The 13,916-nt window shown below is 50.3% G+C and overlaps 1 protein-coding gene across 1 annotated transcript; it reads left to right on the top strand.

The window, feature by feature from the left end:
- Positions 1–233: 233 nt before the first annotated feature.
- On the top strand, positions 234–12,396 carry DCLK3 (doublecortin like kinase 3). Its single transcript, XM_036431785.2, has 4 exons — positions 234–2,122; positions 9,563–9,695; positions 10,317–10,484; positions 11,767–12,396. Exons 1-4 carry the CDS (start codon positions 317–319, stop codon positions 12,021–12,023), a joined length of 2,364 nt encoding a protein of 787 aa, XP_036287678.1. The 5' UTR covers positions 234–316; the 3' UTR covers positions 12,024–12,396.
- Positions 12,397–13,916: the final 1,520 nt, after the last annotated feature.

Here is a 13,916-nt window from a genome sequence, read left to right as displayed (position 1 = left end):
TGGGCTCCTGAGGTGTAGTCCAACCTGGGGGAGAGGGAGGTCCCTGGGAGCCGTACAGGGGCCACCTCAGGCCCAATGCAGATTCTGTTCCACACTCATGGCCTCTTGCAGCGGAGACAGCGATTAGACCTATCGTACAAAGGCCCCATCCTTTCAAGCAGATCCTCCAAGGTCACCCTTAGAATCAGCAAGGAGAGCCTTGCTGAAGGTCAAAGGGCTCCTGGAACCCACGTTGACTAACACTGCGTTGTTCTTTCCCTCCGCAGGACATCGAGGCCCGTGTGACCACTCGCTCAGATACCTGAGCTCGAGACTCATGGAGCGGAAGCTGCAGGGCCCATGGCTGCCCGCCGGCCGGGGGCACGTGGAGAGGCCATGCCCGGGCCCCCGTGGCTCCCTGGTGCCCGTGTTCGGCCCCCAGCACGGCCTGCACTGCGTCCACGCCGAGAGCGGCGCCCCGAGGCCCCGGGTGGTGACGGTGGTGAAGCCGGGCGGGCACCCCCTGCGCAAGGTCACCCTGCTCCTCAACAGGCGCTCCGTGCAGACCTTCGAGCAGCTCCTGGCCGACGTGTCCGAGGCTCTGGGCTTCCCGCGGTGGAAGAGCGACCGCGTGCGGAAGCTGTTCAACCTCAAGGGCAGGGAGATCCGCAGCGTCTCCGACTTCTTCCGGGAGGGGGACGCCTTCATCGCCATGGGCAAGGAGCCCTTGACCTTGAAGAACATCCAGGCGGCCGTGGAAGAGCTGTACCCCGGCAGAGCCCGGGCCCTGACGCTGGGCCAGCAGAGCAGGGTCGCTTCTCCGAGGCTCAGGAGCAGGCTCTACAGCAAGACTCTGAAAGGGGGGCCCCCCTGTGCGGGGGAGGCCGAGCCGGCCAAGAGCTGCGGGGAGACCGCCGGGTCCAAGGCAGCCATCGCCCGGCTGGGGAAGACCCCCCTGGAGCCGGGGCTGGAGGACGGGGCGAGGGCCCAGAAGACGTGGGTGAGGGGCACCCGGGAGCCCGAGCCCGGCGGCAAGCCCACCGTGGAGAGGCTCGCCAGCGGGGAGAAGCACCTGGGCGTGGAGATCGAGAAGACCTCGGGGGAGATCATCCGGTGCGAGAAGTGCAAGCGGGAGCGGGAGCTCCGGCAGGGCCTGCAGAGGGAGAGGCTGTCCCTGGGCACCAGCCAGCTGGACCTGGGCAAGGGCCCGCGCCGCGACGTGGACAAGCTGGTGAGGACCAGGAGCTGCAGGAGGTCCCCCGAGACCCACCCTCCGGGCGGGGAGGACGGGTGGAAGGGTGAAGGCCACAGGAGCAGGCCCAGGAACCCCACTCAGGAGCCGAGACCCAGCAAGAACCCGGACAAGAAAGAGGATACAGATCCCAAAGGTCAGGAAGGTCAGCTGCGAGGAGCAGCCAAGGCTAAGAAGGACGTCACTGTGGCGGAAGCCCAGCCTGTCCGAGAGGAGGGGCCGAGGGATGGGAAGAAAGACGCCAGGAGTAAGCACGGTGGCTGGATCCTCAGGGAGCCCCAAGCCGACCCCGAGAAGCCCCCCAGGACCCGGGGGGAGGAGCAGGAGGCAGAGAAGGAGAAGAAGCCGCCCGTGTCAGGCGGGAGGAAGATGCTTCCCAGAGATGACCAGCCTGCCGGGGTAGAAAAGGAGCCCAGGATGCGGGCAGAAGAGAGCAAGCCCGAGAGGCCAGGCGGCCGGAGGCGGCGGCCCGCGGGCATCATCTCGGCCAGCGTGGAGAAGCAGTACGAGCCGGGCCGGGCCATCGGGGACGGCAACTTCGCCGTGGTGAAGGAGTGCCGGCACCGGGAGACCGGGCAGGCCTACGCCATGAAGATCATCGACAAGGCCAAGCTCAAGGGCAAGGAGGACATGGTGGACAGCGAGATCTTGATTATCCAGAGCCTCTCTCACCCCAACATAGTGAAGCTGCACGAAGTGTACGAGACGGACGCGGAGATCTACCTGATCATGGAGTACGTGCAGGGCGGGGACCTGTTTGACGCCATCATCGAGCACGTGAAGTTCCCGGAGCGCGACGCCGCCCTCATGCTCACGGACCTGTGCAAGGCCCTCGTGCACATGCACGACAAGAACATCGTGCACCGGGACCTCAAGCCGGAAAACCTGCTGGTAAGCCTGACTCTGCTGCCTCCGGGCTGTCACCCTGACGGCCAGAACAGCGCCACTATGCGGTTCTAACCTACGTGTGCCAGTGTGTGAGACCCAGGTTGCAGTTCATAAGGTGCTGACACAGATGGGTTTTGATGAGGTTCTTGAAGAAGAAACCTTCCAATGTAAATAAAATGGGATATGTTTCCTCACCCCTGCCAGGTGGACTGAGGGGGTGGACTTGTTTCTTGGGCATGTGCATGAGCTCCAGTGTGGGCATTGGGGTGTCTGCTGGTAGCCGTTTGCGCTGCAGGCTTGGTGTCCTCTCTTCCGCTGAAACCACCCCTGAGCCTTTTGGAGGTAACTTCCTGCCACGAGAGTTCAAAAGGCTCCCATTCTGGGGCCTGGGGGTGGAGTGGATAAGCGGCTGGTTGGTCCTGGAGTCAGAGAGCTGACTTTTTAAAAAATTATTTACTTCTTAAAAAAATATATTTTATTGATTTTTTTTTACAGAGAGGAAAGGAGAGGGTTAGAAAGCTAGAAACATCGATAAGAGAGAAACATCGGTCAGCTGCCTCCTGCACCCCCCCCACTGGGGATGTGCCCGCAACTAAGGTACATGCCCCTGACCGGAATAGAATCTGGGACCTTTCAGTCTGCAAGCTGACGCTCTATCCACTGAGCCAAACCAGTTTTGGCTCAATTCTTTACTTAAAAAAAAAAATTGAATTTATTGGGGTGATGTTGGTTAGTAGAATTCTATAGGTTTCATCAGATAACCTACTTAGAATCCTGGCTTTCTTAGTTGCTTGCTTTAGGGTGAGTCCTTCCCCTCTCTGGGCCTTAGTTTCTCATTTTTCAAAAAGAAATGACACAGCAGTACCTGCTTTGGAAGATGGAAGGACTGAGTGCAGGAGAGAGAGAAGCAGCCCTGACAGCTGGCAGCCTGCCTGGCACCCCCGGGAGACAGTGTGCTCTCCCACTGAAATAAACAGTTTCACAGAACACCATCAGCTAAGGCACCCTGCCCATGATGGGGTAAGACAGTGGTCGGCAAACCTCAGCTCGAGAGCCACATGCGCCTCTTTGGCCCCTTGAGTGTTCTAACGCCACTTCTTCAACATAGACTCACCCCGGGCCGAAAACTGACTTCTGCGCGTGGGCCCCGAAGTTTCAATAGCACCGTACGTGCGCGCCCCCAAGTGGTATTTTGTGGAAGAGCCACACTCAAGGGGCCAAAGAGCCGCATGTGGCTCGAGAGCTGCATTTTGCCGACAGCCAGGTTAAGACAAATGCAGGACCCCTGGCTAATCATGTCCAGCTGCAGACAGAAACAAGATCCTCAGACCACAGACATGGCCATGTCTCCCCCTTCTGGCTGCTGGCTGCTGCTTCATCCGTCCCACCTTCTAGTTAAGAGTCACTATGATGCTCAGTCATAGAGTCACTCCCTCTTCCTGACAGTACACGATTCAGAGCAAAATCCTGCCTTTTTAAAAATTTTTTATTTATTTATTTATTTATTTTTTATCCCTTTCCCTAATCACAGAACACAGCCCAGGTACTGCGGTAAGTGTCTTGAACACCCTTTTCTTAGGTGGCTGGGTCCCTGTTGCCACGAGTCCGAAGGCCCACCGCGTTCCTGAACCAGAAGTGTGCTCCTGGAGGCCTTAGGATAGCATACTGACCCACTCTCTTCTTCACTGTCCTGGCCACCACTGGGACTGTCTGTATTTAGTCTTCTGGTTCCTTTCTCTTACTGGGAAGAAAGTTTTAGGACAGGAGGAACTTCGTTCTATTCAGATTGTATCCCGAAACCTAGAACAGCTCTGTCACATGATGGACGCTCATGACATGTTGGTAGGATGAATGAACGAATGCAGACATATCCTGCTGCCTGAGAAGCAGTGAGGATTCCATCAGTGGCAGCTGCCATCGTTGCTATGACATGAGCATAACTCTGAAGTTAAGGTGGGGATTGTGGATCAGCACTCAAAGCCGGATTGCTGCAGGTAAAGCAATCGTGGATGGAGAGGGTGATCTTGATGAGCCATATTGTTATGATTTACTTTTTTGGTCAGGGGTTTAGCCTGTTTCCTCTCATTTCCATGGCTGTAGACCCAGCCTGGAAACACCATCCTCATGCATTCATCTATCCATAAACTGTTCCCTCAGGACAGTGGTTGGCAAATCGTGAGCCACATGTGGCTCTTTGACCCCTTAGGTGTGAATCTTCCACAAAATACCACGGACTGGGCGAGTCTATTTTGAAGAAGTGGCATTAGAAGAAGTTGTTTAAGAAATTGGGCTCTCAAAAGAAATGACAATCATTGTACTGTTGATATTTGGCTCTGTTGGCTAATGAGTTTGCCGACCACTGCCCCAGGAGAATGAAGCCATGAGCGAGTCATTCTAATTATCTGGTGAAATGAGAACTACCTTGACCACTCAGTCAGGTAACCTTGTTTTTGTCCAAATTCACAGAAATGTGGTCTGAATGACCATCAAATAACCCTTCTGTGAAAAATTTCAATTTTGTGCAAGCTGAGTGCCCTCATCCTTCCTTCACTTGCTTTTTGTTCGTCTTCTGGGTCTGAGTGTAATCTCCACGTGTGATGTGCTACCCGCTATTCATATGGCCCCTTGGAATGGCAACAGAATAGTGTTCTTTAATGCCCCTCCGATGTTCCCCCCAATTGTCTCAGCAGGAGGGGCTCTGCTTACAGACCTGGGCTGGTCTCAGGAGCCAGACAAGTTGGGCGTGTGCCTCCTAAAGCAGAGGCCGCGCTATAAAAGCTCTCTGGGATGCAGGATGAAATCATTGACCTCACACGGTCATTTTCTGTCGGGGACAGCCACCTGAGCTTGCATTTTCTCCACAAGGTCCTGGAACCAGTCTGTCGAGCTGGCCCCTCTCTTGGGCCATAGAGGCGCTCACTGGTGTTGAGGGACTTACTTGTCAGCAGTTTTAAAAATGGAAAGTGAGCACTGGTGAATATTGTGTGGAGGAGTTCACTTCAGGAAGTCAAAAACGGCAAGGTACACGGTTAGTGTGGGTAAGCTCGCGGCCTCAGAGAAACCGCTTAGCAACTCTTCATGGGTTGGACTGTCAGTAAGAGTGTTTTCAGTGCCCTGAAGGGTTGTGACGTGTGTGTATGCGTTGTGTGTGTGTGTGTTGTATGTGTGTGTGCTGAGAGAGAGACAGAGGCAAATGGGAGAGTCGCTATACTTTCTCATTCTAAACACAAGAGTTGTTTATGTGGCATAGATAAACATCTCTTCTCCCCTGTGGATAATTTTGTCTGCTTGCATGTATAAAAACGAATAGACCTGTCATATTTATTAACCATTTGTCCTTTTTTCTGGGTGAGTCAAGTTCAACTTATTGCTGTGTTAGAAGTCTAAATGCTAGCTAATGTCAGCACTATTTGGTTTCAGAAACATCTGGATTATGTTGGATGTAACTGTGGGCTCATTATCTGGGTTTAGAAAGCTGTCATCTCTACACTTGCTGATACAATAATGATACTGAAAACTCGCTAGGTCTTCTAAGGTTTAATATGAGTAAATATGACAACTGTCCATCAGTTAATGTTCTCTAGTTTAGTCTTCTGCACTGGTGTTGAGCTTTGTATGATCAAAGCAATTGTTTCTTCCTTGAATGGATCGTTACTGTCCGTATTAAGACCTGCATTTGCTAAGCTTAGAAAAATGATTAGGTGAGAACTGACTTTTGATTACATGGCTGATCGCATTGTTGCTGCTTTTAGAGACTGTCTGAATATTCCAAGAGCTCTTAATGACGACAGCAAGCTTATTTATTTTTAAAAAAAGTATATATCTTATTTATTTTTTTTTTTTACAGAGAGGAAGGGAGAGGGATAGAGAGTTAGAAACACCAATGAGAGAGAAACATTGATCAGCTGCCTCCACCCCCTACTGGGGATGTGCCCGCAACCAAGGTACATGCCCTTGACCGGAATCGAACCTGGAATCCTTCAGTCCACAGGCCGAGGCTCTATCCACTGAGCCAAACCTGTTTCGGCTATTTTTGTTTTAATCAACAGAAATATTTACATCTGATAATTGGGCTCTAGAATAAAAAAATTAGGCCTATATCACTGAGTTTATTTCTACAGATTGCATTTCCTGACAGGATGCTAGCCCTCTTTCCCCCTTCGGGTTATTTAGACTCCTGAGACCTTGCAAAGTAAGTTTTAATTATGAGAACTTCCTGCTGGCAGAAATGTCAGTGTTAATTGCTTCTCCTGCCAGTGTGCACTCCTGGGCGGGGCTGGGATGTGCTGACCCGGCCCTGGGAGGCGGGGAGGAAGCAAACAGGAGCCGGAAAGGCGATGATGGCCAGACCACCCACGCAGGATGGGAAGCGGACAGGCCAGGTTGGTTATGGCCAACAGCCAAGAAATTACATCCAGCAAAGAAAGCGGAGCGAGTAGCGTGTGTGGGGGGAGTCTGAAGAGATGTCAGACAGGAGCAGGGCCTTTGGGAGTATCTGTCCCAGAATAAGGGACAACACGGGGCATGCTCCTGCCTGGAAACAGGGCTGGAAGGAAGGAGACCCATCGACCTCCTCAGCCCATGGGGCAAGGCATCTCTCAGATGCTTTCCCTTCCTCCTGTCTATCATCACATATGGGAATACACGCACTGCAATACCCCCCAACTTAGAGCAAAAACAAACCCTTGCTTTCTCCACAGGCCCCTTCAGCTGCGGCCTCGTTTTTATGATCTACACATGCACACCCTTGAAAGAGGTGTCTCTATTCACCGTTTGCTGTTTTCCACGTTTCATTCTCTCCCGAGCTCCAGCCAGGCTCTCCTCCCCACACTGCACCGAAACCACCCTGGTCCGTCAGAAAGATGGGGCCACTGCTGTCCCGCTGCTCGGGGGTCAGGAACGTCAGAGGTGCCTTTGAGTCTTCTCTCCCCTCATCCTCACAGTCAGTCCCATTCTCTAGTCTTTTCTTTACCCTCAGAATGATCTTCTCCGTTCCTCACTGCACTGCCCAAGCCCAAACCCAGGCCCAAGCCACTGTCACCTCTTGCTGAGACTGGCAGTCACCTCCTCACTGGTCCTTCCTCTTCCTCCGAAGCCTTCTTCCTCACAGAAGCCTGACTGGCCTTCTCCAAATGGAAATCAGAACCTGTAACTCCTCTGGTCAGAGCTGTCGTTGGTTTCTCATGGCACTCAGAATAGAGGCTAAAGTTCATTTCCATGGCCTAGAGGCCCTGCATGATGTGGACTCTGAAAGCCTCACTCCAACCACTCGCCCCTCACTCATTCCAGCCCTGCCTTTTGTGGCTGTTCCTCATTGGGCCAAATATGCCCCAGGACCTTTGCACTTGCCATCTCTGTCACCCGAAAAGCTCACTCCTCAGATTTAATATGATTTTTTTCAAATATTATTTTCTCAGCAAACCTTCCTTAACTACCCTATGAAATACCACCCCCTGCCACTGTCCAATAGAATGTCCTATGATAATGGAGTTGTCCTATATCTACAGTGCTGAGCATGGTAGCCACTAGCCATATGAGCACTTGAAATATACCTTGGGAGTCTGACTTGAACTTTACATATTATCTACACCAATAAAAGAGAAAGATGCAATCTATACTAATAAAAGAGAAAGATGCAAATTGACCATAGATGTGTGACATCCACCAGCCAATCAGTAGTGGGTATGCAAATCAACCCAACAAAGCTGGCAGGTTAAAATTTGCATACACAGGTGTGGAGCAGCTGGGGATGGGGTGGGATGCTTGCATCATTGCCATGGCGACTACACAGGCGTTCTGCACTATCCCAGCTGCCTCTGGGCCTCTGGGCAGCATGGGAAGGTGGAAAGGTGGCTCCAGCCGGAGCTGAGGCAGTGCCTGCAGCCAGGGGAAGGAAGGCCCATTCTTGCACAAATCTTTATGCGTCGGGCCTCTAGTTTAAAAATAAATAGCAAATGTGGTTAGTAGTTAGTGGATACCATTCGAGACAACATAGCCTTTATCCCACTTTTTCTTTTTTATAACACTTATGACTATGTGAAATTACATGTTTTTTGAATATATATATATATTTTTTTAATATTAAGAGGGTTTCATAAAATCAAGAAGTTTACCTGTTTCATTTGCTCTATTTCTAGGGCCTTGGCCAGAAATTAATGTTTGTGGAATGGATATGAGATGTTAAAAAAGATTGACATGATATGTAGGCTCCAAAGGCCTAACATGTGCCAGATCCCAGGGAAGACTTTTCCTTACTGTTTTTTTTTCCAGCCATTTTTTAATATTACAGTATCTTTGCTGTTGAAATGTAAATTGATTTTAGGCATACCGATGTCAATTGCTTTCTATGATCAGTTTGGTCCTCCTAGCCAGTTGAACAGGGAACCATGGAGGAAAAGGCCAGAGGAACCTGCAGGGTCAACTAGGACTTTGGCCAAGATACATGAGCTGTACCCACATCAAATACCTTTTTTCTTAGGGAGACTCTTGCTGTTTGGTCTGTATTCTGCTGCCCCTTCTGTTCAGAGGTGATAACAACAAGATTACCCTTAACATTGACCTGCCATTGAAGGAGAGAAGGGAGGCTAATTGTTAGAAAAGTAATGACTCCTTTAGAAGCTGTGAGACCATCCAGATGTTACCAGGTGCTTATGTAAATAATAAAGACTAAGTTGATTAAAAGCAGGGTGCTCTGATGTGGCTGGAAAGGGAGGGAAGTCCTATCTGGTTTGGCTCAATGGGTAGTTTCGGCCTGTGGACTAAAGGGTCCTGGGTTCGATTCCAGTCAAGGACACATGCCTGGGTTCCAGGCTCGATTCTCAGGAGGGGGCATGCAGGAGGCAGCCAAGCGATGATTCTCTCTCATCATTGATGTTCCTCTTTCTCTCTCTCTCTCTCTCTCTCTCTCTCTCTCTCTCTCTCTCTCTCTCTCTCTCTCTCTCTCTCCTTCTCTGATATCAATAAAAATATATTAAAAGAAAAGAAAACAAAAGGGAGTGAAGAAAGCATATGGGTCAATAGTCATACAGTTCTGTGCAAATCAATCATTCCTTTTACCTTCATGCAAAAATATTAACAATTAGAACCCAGTTTGTCAGTTCTAATATGTAAGCATAAAGCTCAGTCCCGTAGAATTACTTTTTAAAAGATTTATTATGTGCAAACTAGGACAGCCATCTCAGTCTGTTTTAGAAATAAAAGTCTTTAAATGAGAGTTTAAAAATGAGAGCCCCACAACCTGGGTACCCCCGAGTCCCCCAGGGCAGGGATGGGAAACCTTTTTTTTTTTGCTAAGGGCCATTTGGATATTTATAACATCATTCTGCTCTAAGGTGTGCAGGTTTATTGTTTGTGATCTTGACCTCTTATGCTTGTGATTGCATGAGTTTTCCTTCTTTATTCTCACCACAATTTTGGTGGTTTGGGGATTTTGGTTTCTTCCAGGTTCAGAGGAATGAGGACAAATCGATGACCTTGAAGCTGGCTGACTTTGGCCTTGCGAAGCACGTAGTGAGACCAGTGTTTACTGTGTGCGGGACCCCGACTTATGTAGCGCCCGAAATTCTTTCTGAGAAAGGTAGGTGTGGCACGTTGCTCTGTGGGACTCTCGCTCACTTACTGATTAAGTTTTCATTTTTTAATATTTCATATTCTTTCAGTATGGAACAAAGATCTTCGAGTTGGTGCTAAGCTGGCATTTAGGTTTTAATGGGAATATTGGAAGTTATTCTCCTTGACCAAAGCATGAGAGCTCTTTCTAAATCAGGGGTCGCAGCTCATGCCAAGTGTGACTGACCATGTGTGTTACACAACCCTGAACTGATGATCTATACCCTGTTCATCGTGTGTCCCTTGAGCATGCAACTGGATGTCATAGTCATGTCATAGCCATGTCAAATAGGAGTTTCCAAATGTTTCCTTCCCATGTCTGTGCTTATTTTATGACAGACCAGTAATAAAGGGTCACACAGTGGCCGGAGTCTGAGGATCACATGTTGAGTCACCCTGGTGTGTCCCCCCACATTAGTAGGAGTGGTCCCCGTGTAGGTACGAGTTGGCAGTCATGTTTGGAAGAGGCTCTTGCTTGCAGACCACTGAGGCCCTCTGTGACCCCACCCATGATGCTCCACTGCTGACCTCATCACGTCCGATCCAGCCTGGCCTCAGCTGTGCTTGTGTCTCTGCCTCCGCTGCACAGGTTACGGGCTGGAGGTGGACATGTGGGCCGCCGGCGTGATCCTCTATATCCTGCTGTGTGGCTTCCCCCCGTTCCGCAGCCTGGAGAGGGACCAGGACGAGCTCTTCGACATCATCCAGCTGGGCCACTTCGAGTTCCTGGCCCCTTACTGGGACAACATCTCTGAGGGTGAGATTTGGGGCCTCACGCTAGGGAAGAGGGGATGCGGGGCTGGAGCCGCTCTGGGTTCTGACTGTGAGCAGGTTCCAGGTCAGACATGTGAGGCGAGTGCAGAGCCCCCTACGGCACCTGCACAGAGGTGGGCTGTCCACGTGTTTCGCTTCATCCTTTATTTTCTGCTACATCACTCAGTGGTTCTCAACCTTCCTAATGCCTCGACCCTTTAATACAGTTCCTCATGTTGTGGTGACCCCCAACCATAAAATTATTTTCGTGGCTACTTCATAACTGTAGTTTTGCTTCTGTTATTGAGTCGTAATGTAAATATCTGTGTTTTCCAATGGTCTTAGGCTCTTCAGCAGCAGTTTTCAACCTGTGGGTCTCGACCCCTTTCACAGGGTCGCCTAAGACCATCGGAAAACACAGATATTTACATTATGATTCATAACAGTAGCAAAATTACAGTTATGAAGTAGCAATGACAATAATTTTATGGTTGGGGGTCACCACAACATGAGGAACTGTATGAAAGGGTTGCTGCATTAGAAAGGTTGAGAACCACTGGTCTATGTCCTTTGAGGACCTGAGGGAGTGATGCTGGTATTCCGGAGTGATTGGAGGGGAGGCTCAGAGAGTTAGTCTGGGAAAACCAGAAATCTTTGCTCCTCCCTGCCTGCCCCCTGGCCCCCTAGGTGTTACCACTCTCTCCAGAATCATTCATGATATTGGGCAGAAAAGGAAATTAATTGTGAATTTGCACGGTTGACTTCTTAGGCTTCTTCGTACATGTTCTTTAATGTTGTCAGTAGGAAGGCCTATTTGTCAACGTTGGAAGGAAGAACGCACATCTTTCATTTGACACCTTGATAGTTTGGTTAACAGATGGAAAACATGTAGATAGATGTGGCCTCTATTTGTCCCCTTGGGCTGGTCCTGGCCTGCGATGCCAGGAGAAATGACCAAACACCCTGTAAAGCTGCTTATCCAGCAGGTATCCCCCAGCTACATGGGGCTACTTCAGTGTAAATGTAAATGTGAGCGAATTAGAAGCGAAAGCCATACACATTCATTTCCTTAGACGCACTAGCCACATTTCACATGCCCAGTGGTCCCAGCAAGTAGCACAGAGGCGAAGGGTTTCTGTGGTCGCAGAAGGTTCCCTTGGACAAGGCTGCTCCAGGGTGGCACATGGTGCTGACGGGATGTCTGGGTTCAGTTCCCGGATGGGGAAGAGACACTCAGAACCACCTGCCTTCATCTCATTTTCCTCCTCCTTCTCTCCCTCCGACAGCTGCCAAAGACCTGGTGAGCCGGTTGCTGGTGGTAGACCCCAAAAAGCGCTACACGGCCCACCAAGTCCTTAAGCACCCCTGGATCGAAACCGCTGGAAAGACTAGCGCAGCCAACCCAGGGAAGGAGCGCAAGGAGGCGGCCCCTGGCAGCGAGGGCCACGTCCGGGGCCAGCAGGCGCGGGCTGCAGAGCAGGCCCCGTGGTCTCCGCCTCCGGCCCCTGTCCAGCCCTCGGTTCTGCTCAAGGACAGAGGATAGACGTTTAGGAGAAACACAGTGCAAAGGGCGTCATCTCCTAATTAGAGAATCAGGGGAGGGAGAGATGCTCAGTATATTTTAAAAGAGAAACTTGAGTCTTAACGTTAAATGTTGTAACGTATTTTTAGATTTGTATATTGGAAGCCTTTAATACTAGTTTTTTTGTGTTTTTTGGGGGGGAGGGAGGGAGAAAGGGGAAGAGTTGTTACCAGTATGAAGTTTTTGGTAATAATGATGTGTTTTGTTTCCTCCTTGTCATCAAGTTCATGGTATATGACATGAGTGGTGCTTCCCGGGGTCTCAGTGCCCCCTGTGAGAGTCATAAGGTGAATCGTAGTCTTTCTGTGTTAATAAATCGTGCTCTGAACACTGACGTGGGTCCTACTCGGATTCCTTCTCAGCCCTGGTGGTGGGAGCCAGGGAAGCCCGGGTTAGCCACGCCTCCCAATGCCAGCATGGCTGCATGGACATGTTGTCATGGACACACGATGAACCTGTTTGTGTATTTCAGTCTGAGGCATGTTTGTGTATTTCCGTCAGCATGTTGGTCTTAGCTGAAAATCAGACTTGGTGCAGTCTGAAAAATGGAGAGACGAAACTGTGGATTCCTTCTTGCCCTTTTGATACCCATCTATACAGCTTTTAAGCCAATTATCCCCGAGCTGGAGCCACGAGCCACTTCTACATGAAGTCAGGCACTCAGGCTGCGACTGTGTCAACATTTGCAGATCTCGAGGGAGCCACTTAGTGCATTAATGTGTCAGACGTACGGTCAATGGATTACATGCGGGCTCGAAGGAGCTCAGAGGGGTCAGGCCTGTTCCCACCTGCAGGGCAGACACACGGAGGGCACAGAGGGCCTGTTTCCCGGTTATTTCAGTCCAGATTTCTGAGCCAAAACTTTGGTCTTTTCAGATGACGCTGGGAGTGTGCATGAGCTGAGAGCAAAACATGATGCTGTTATTTACCAAACCTTCTGGGTTATATGGAACCTGGTCAGTCGGGCACAGAATCAGTCACAAAGTGCGGGTTTCTTAGCCCTCTCCTCCCTTCTCTACCGGCGTTGGAGTTCCCCTTGAAGGGGATGGGGAGGTAAGATCAATTAGGAGTAAAGGTGTAGCACTAGAGCAGTGGTTCTCAACCTTTCTAGTGCCCTGACCCTTTAATACAGTTCCTCATGTTGTGGTGACCCCCAACCATAAAATTATTTTCGTTGCTACTTCATAACTGTAATTTTGCTACTATTAATGAATCGAATTGTCAATATCTGTGTTTTCCGATGGTCTCAGGTGACCCACAGGTTGAGAACCACTAGCAGGGTTGCCTAAGACCATCAGAAAACAGATATTTATGGTATGATTTGTTAAAGGGTCGCGGCATTAGAAAGGTTGAGACCCACTGCACTAGAGAGTTAGTAGAAGGAATTGCTCAGACAGGTATTGGAGAATGCAGAAGCACGAAGGAAGCTCTGAACTAATTTAGAGATACAACTGCAGGGAACGACTTCCACTCCTAGGTGGGAGGCCGAGGGCAGAGGTTGGGGTGAGTAGAACCTAGGAACTTGGAGGAGAAACCCCTTGTCCTGGACACTCAGTGCTGCCAGATCCTGCTTCAAGGCTGAAGGGATGAGCTGCGGTGCTGCTGGCCGACAACTCATGGTCACTGTCTACGGTGAAGCAGGACAGGAGCAAGTGGCATCGAGTGACCGGTCCATTAGGATGTGACCAGTGGAGACAGCGCTGATGGGCCATTCTCCTAGTAAGCGTTGGCTGAGCCCTGCGTTGAGACAGCATCCCAGCCAACTTCTCCCTCGCCCGGTCCTGCTTCTTTCCCTTCTTTTCAGAGGTGATGATCCTGGGGCCACTGCCTAATACACCACCTGCATGTTTATCT

Source organism: Pipistrellus kuhlii, unplaced genomic scaffold, assembly GCF_014108245.1.
Source record: "Pipistrellus kuhlii isolate mPipKuh1 unplaced genomic scaffold, mPipKuh1.p scaffold_m20_p_11, whole genome shotgun sequence".
Lineage (NCBI taxonomy): Eukaryota > Metazoa > Chordata > Mammalia > Chiroptera > Vespertilionidae > Pipistrellus > Pipistrellus kuhlii.
Note: the sequence above shows the minus strand (reverse complement) of the source record. Positions and strands in the feature narration are given on the sequence as shown.